Source organism: Penaeus monodon, chromosome 19 (genome assembly GCF_015228065.2).
Source record: "Penaeus monodon isolate SGIC_2016 chromosome 19, NSTDA_Pmon_1, whole genome shotgun sequence".
Lineage (NCBI taxonomy): Eukaryota > Metazoa > Arthropoda > Malacostraca > Decapoda > Penaeidae > Penaeus > Penaeus monodon.
Genome location: NC_051404.1, coordinates 4,290,305 through 4,291,778, shown reverse-complemented (window position 1 = coordinate 4,291,778; position 1,474 = coordinate 4,290,305). Strand labels below are relative to the sequence as shown.

General features: G+C 50.4%; 1 protein-coding gene across 1 annotated transcript in view; it reads left to right on the top strand.

Moving 5' to 3' along the window:
- Positions 1 to 1,474, top strand: part of LOC119585311 — a gene marked incomplete in the record, with an annotated part of 15,901 nt that overhangs the window by 6,081 nt on the left and 8,346 nt on the right. Inside the window, 2 exon segments of the mRNA XM_037933986.1 lie at positions 17 to 177; positions 415 to 1,380. Of these exon segments, the coding sequence (XP_037789914.1) occupies positions 17 to 177; positions 415 to 1,380 (1,127 nt within the window).

Genomic DNA, 1,474 nt, shown 5'->3' with positions numbered 1-1,474 from the left:
CTTTATCTCTAAACAGTGATCACCTGGAAAAAATCAAAGCAGCAATTTGAATTCCACTGCTGTCAAGGCCGGGTTATCATGAGGGTTGCAGTGAATTCGGAACTGTACAGATGGCACCATATGTGCATGGCCGTTAACCTCACGACTCAGAAATACTGGCTGGCTCATGATGACATGGTCAGTATGGCGTAGTCGCATCACCGTACATGCTTGTAGTGTAACTGGGAATTTCTTTTCAATGCTGTAAAGGCTTATGATGAGATGTGGTTACGGCGAAATAGCTGTTGATATTATCATATGTATAGCAATATGATATGAAGTATTGCTACAGTCTTTTGAGCATAAAAAAAACAATTGGCATCTGCCATCAAATTGTCTTTTAAAAGCAAAAGAGCTTTCTTACCTTATTTCCAGTATCAAGAAGGTGAGTTGCCAGTAACCGGCACAGGGCCTCTCGAGATATTTGGGCGAGGGCGTCTGGTTTTGGGTCAAGAGATCGACAACCTGCAAGGCGGGATGAGTTACCACCAGTCCATCCACGGAGATGTGGCAGACTATCAGCTTTTCGAAACCGTCTTGGATCCGTCGTACCTGAAGGAGTATGCTAGCTGCGGCTCCCCGGCGACCGATGCCCGGCCACTTTTGTTTTTCGACGAATCCATGACCATGTTCAAAGTGGAAGGATCAGCAAACGTGTCCCAGGTTCTTCTACGGAATTTGTGCCACATAGAAGAACCCAATATATTGTTTATGTTGCCGGAGAAGCTTGATTTCTGGTCCTCACATGCGGCCTGCGCGAGAATGAAGGGCTCGATGGCTGTGCCCACCAGCAGCGAGATGAACAAAGAAATCTTCGACGAGATCATTCGCTTCAACGACGACTGCGTGGAGGCGTACGGCACGATCTACTGGCTGGGCTTCAAGGGCGTCGTCAGCAGCGGCCAGTGGCTCACCCTCGAGGGGAACACTACGCTCACCTGGGACAACCTGGCTCCCGGCTACGACACGCCCGAAGAGGACCAGGCGTGCGCCAGCGTAGGGGGCGCTGACTTCCCTCTCATGTGGTACTCGACGCCGTGCGAGTACGCGATTTGCCCGCTGTGTAACTTCACCAAAGCGCCCTCCTTCAGGGTGCGCGGTCTCTGCAAGGATTCCCTGGTGGACCGATCGCTGTTCCTCTGGGGATACAAAAACAACAAGCCTCATTTTCAGGGGCCGTTGTACGTCAGCGTCTTTTGGGATGAGGAGAACGCCACGTGGTCTATCTCGCATCGAGCGGCGGAAAGCCTGACGGCGCACATGATATCGGACGCAGCAAACGCATATCCGACTGGAATACGTACTTGGACTTTCACAGGCGACAGCTGCGGGGTCAGTCAGGTATGACTCAAGAATTAATACAGAAGATGAAGGATTGATTTTACCGTGTGAAATGGCGCTTTTGCTTATCAGCAGTTTAAAGAATCCATATGTG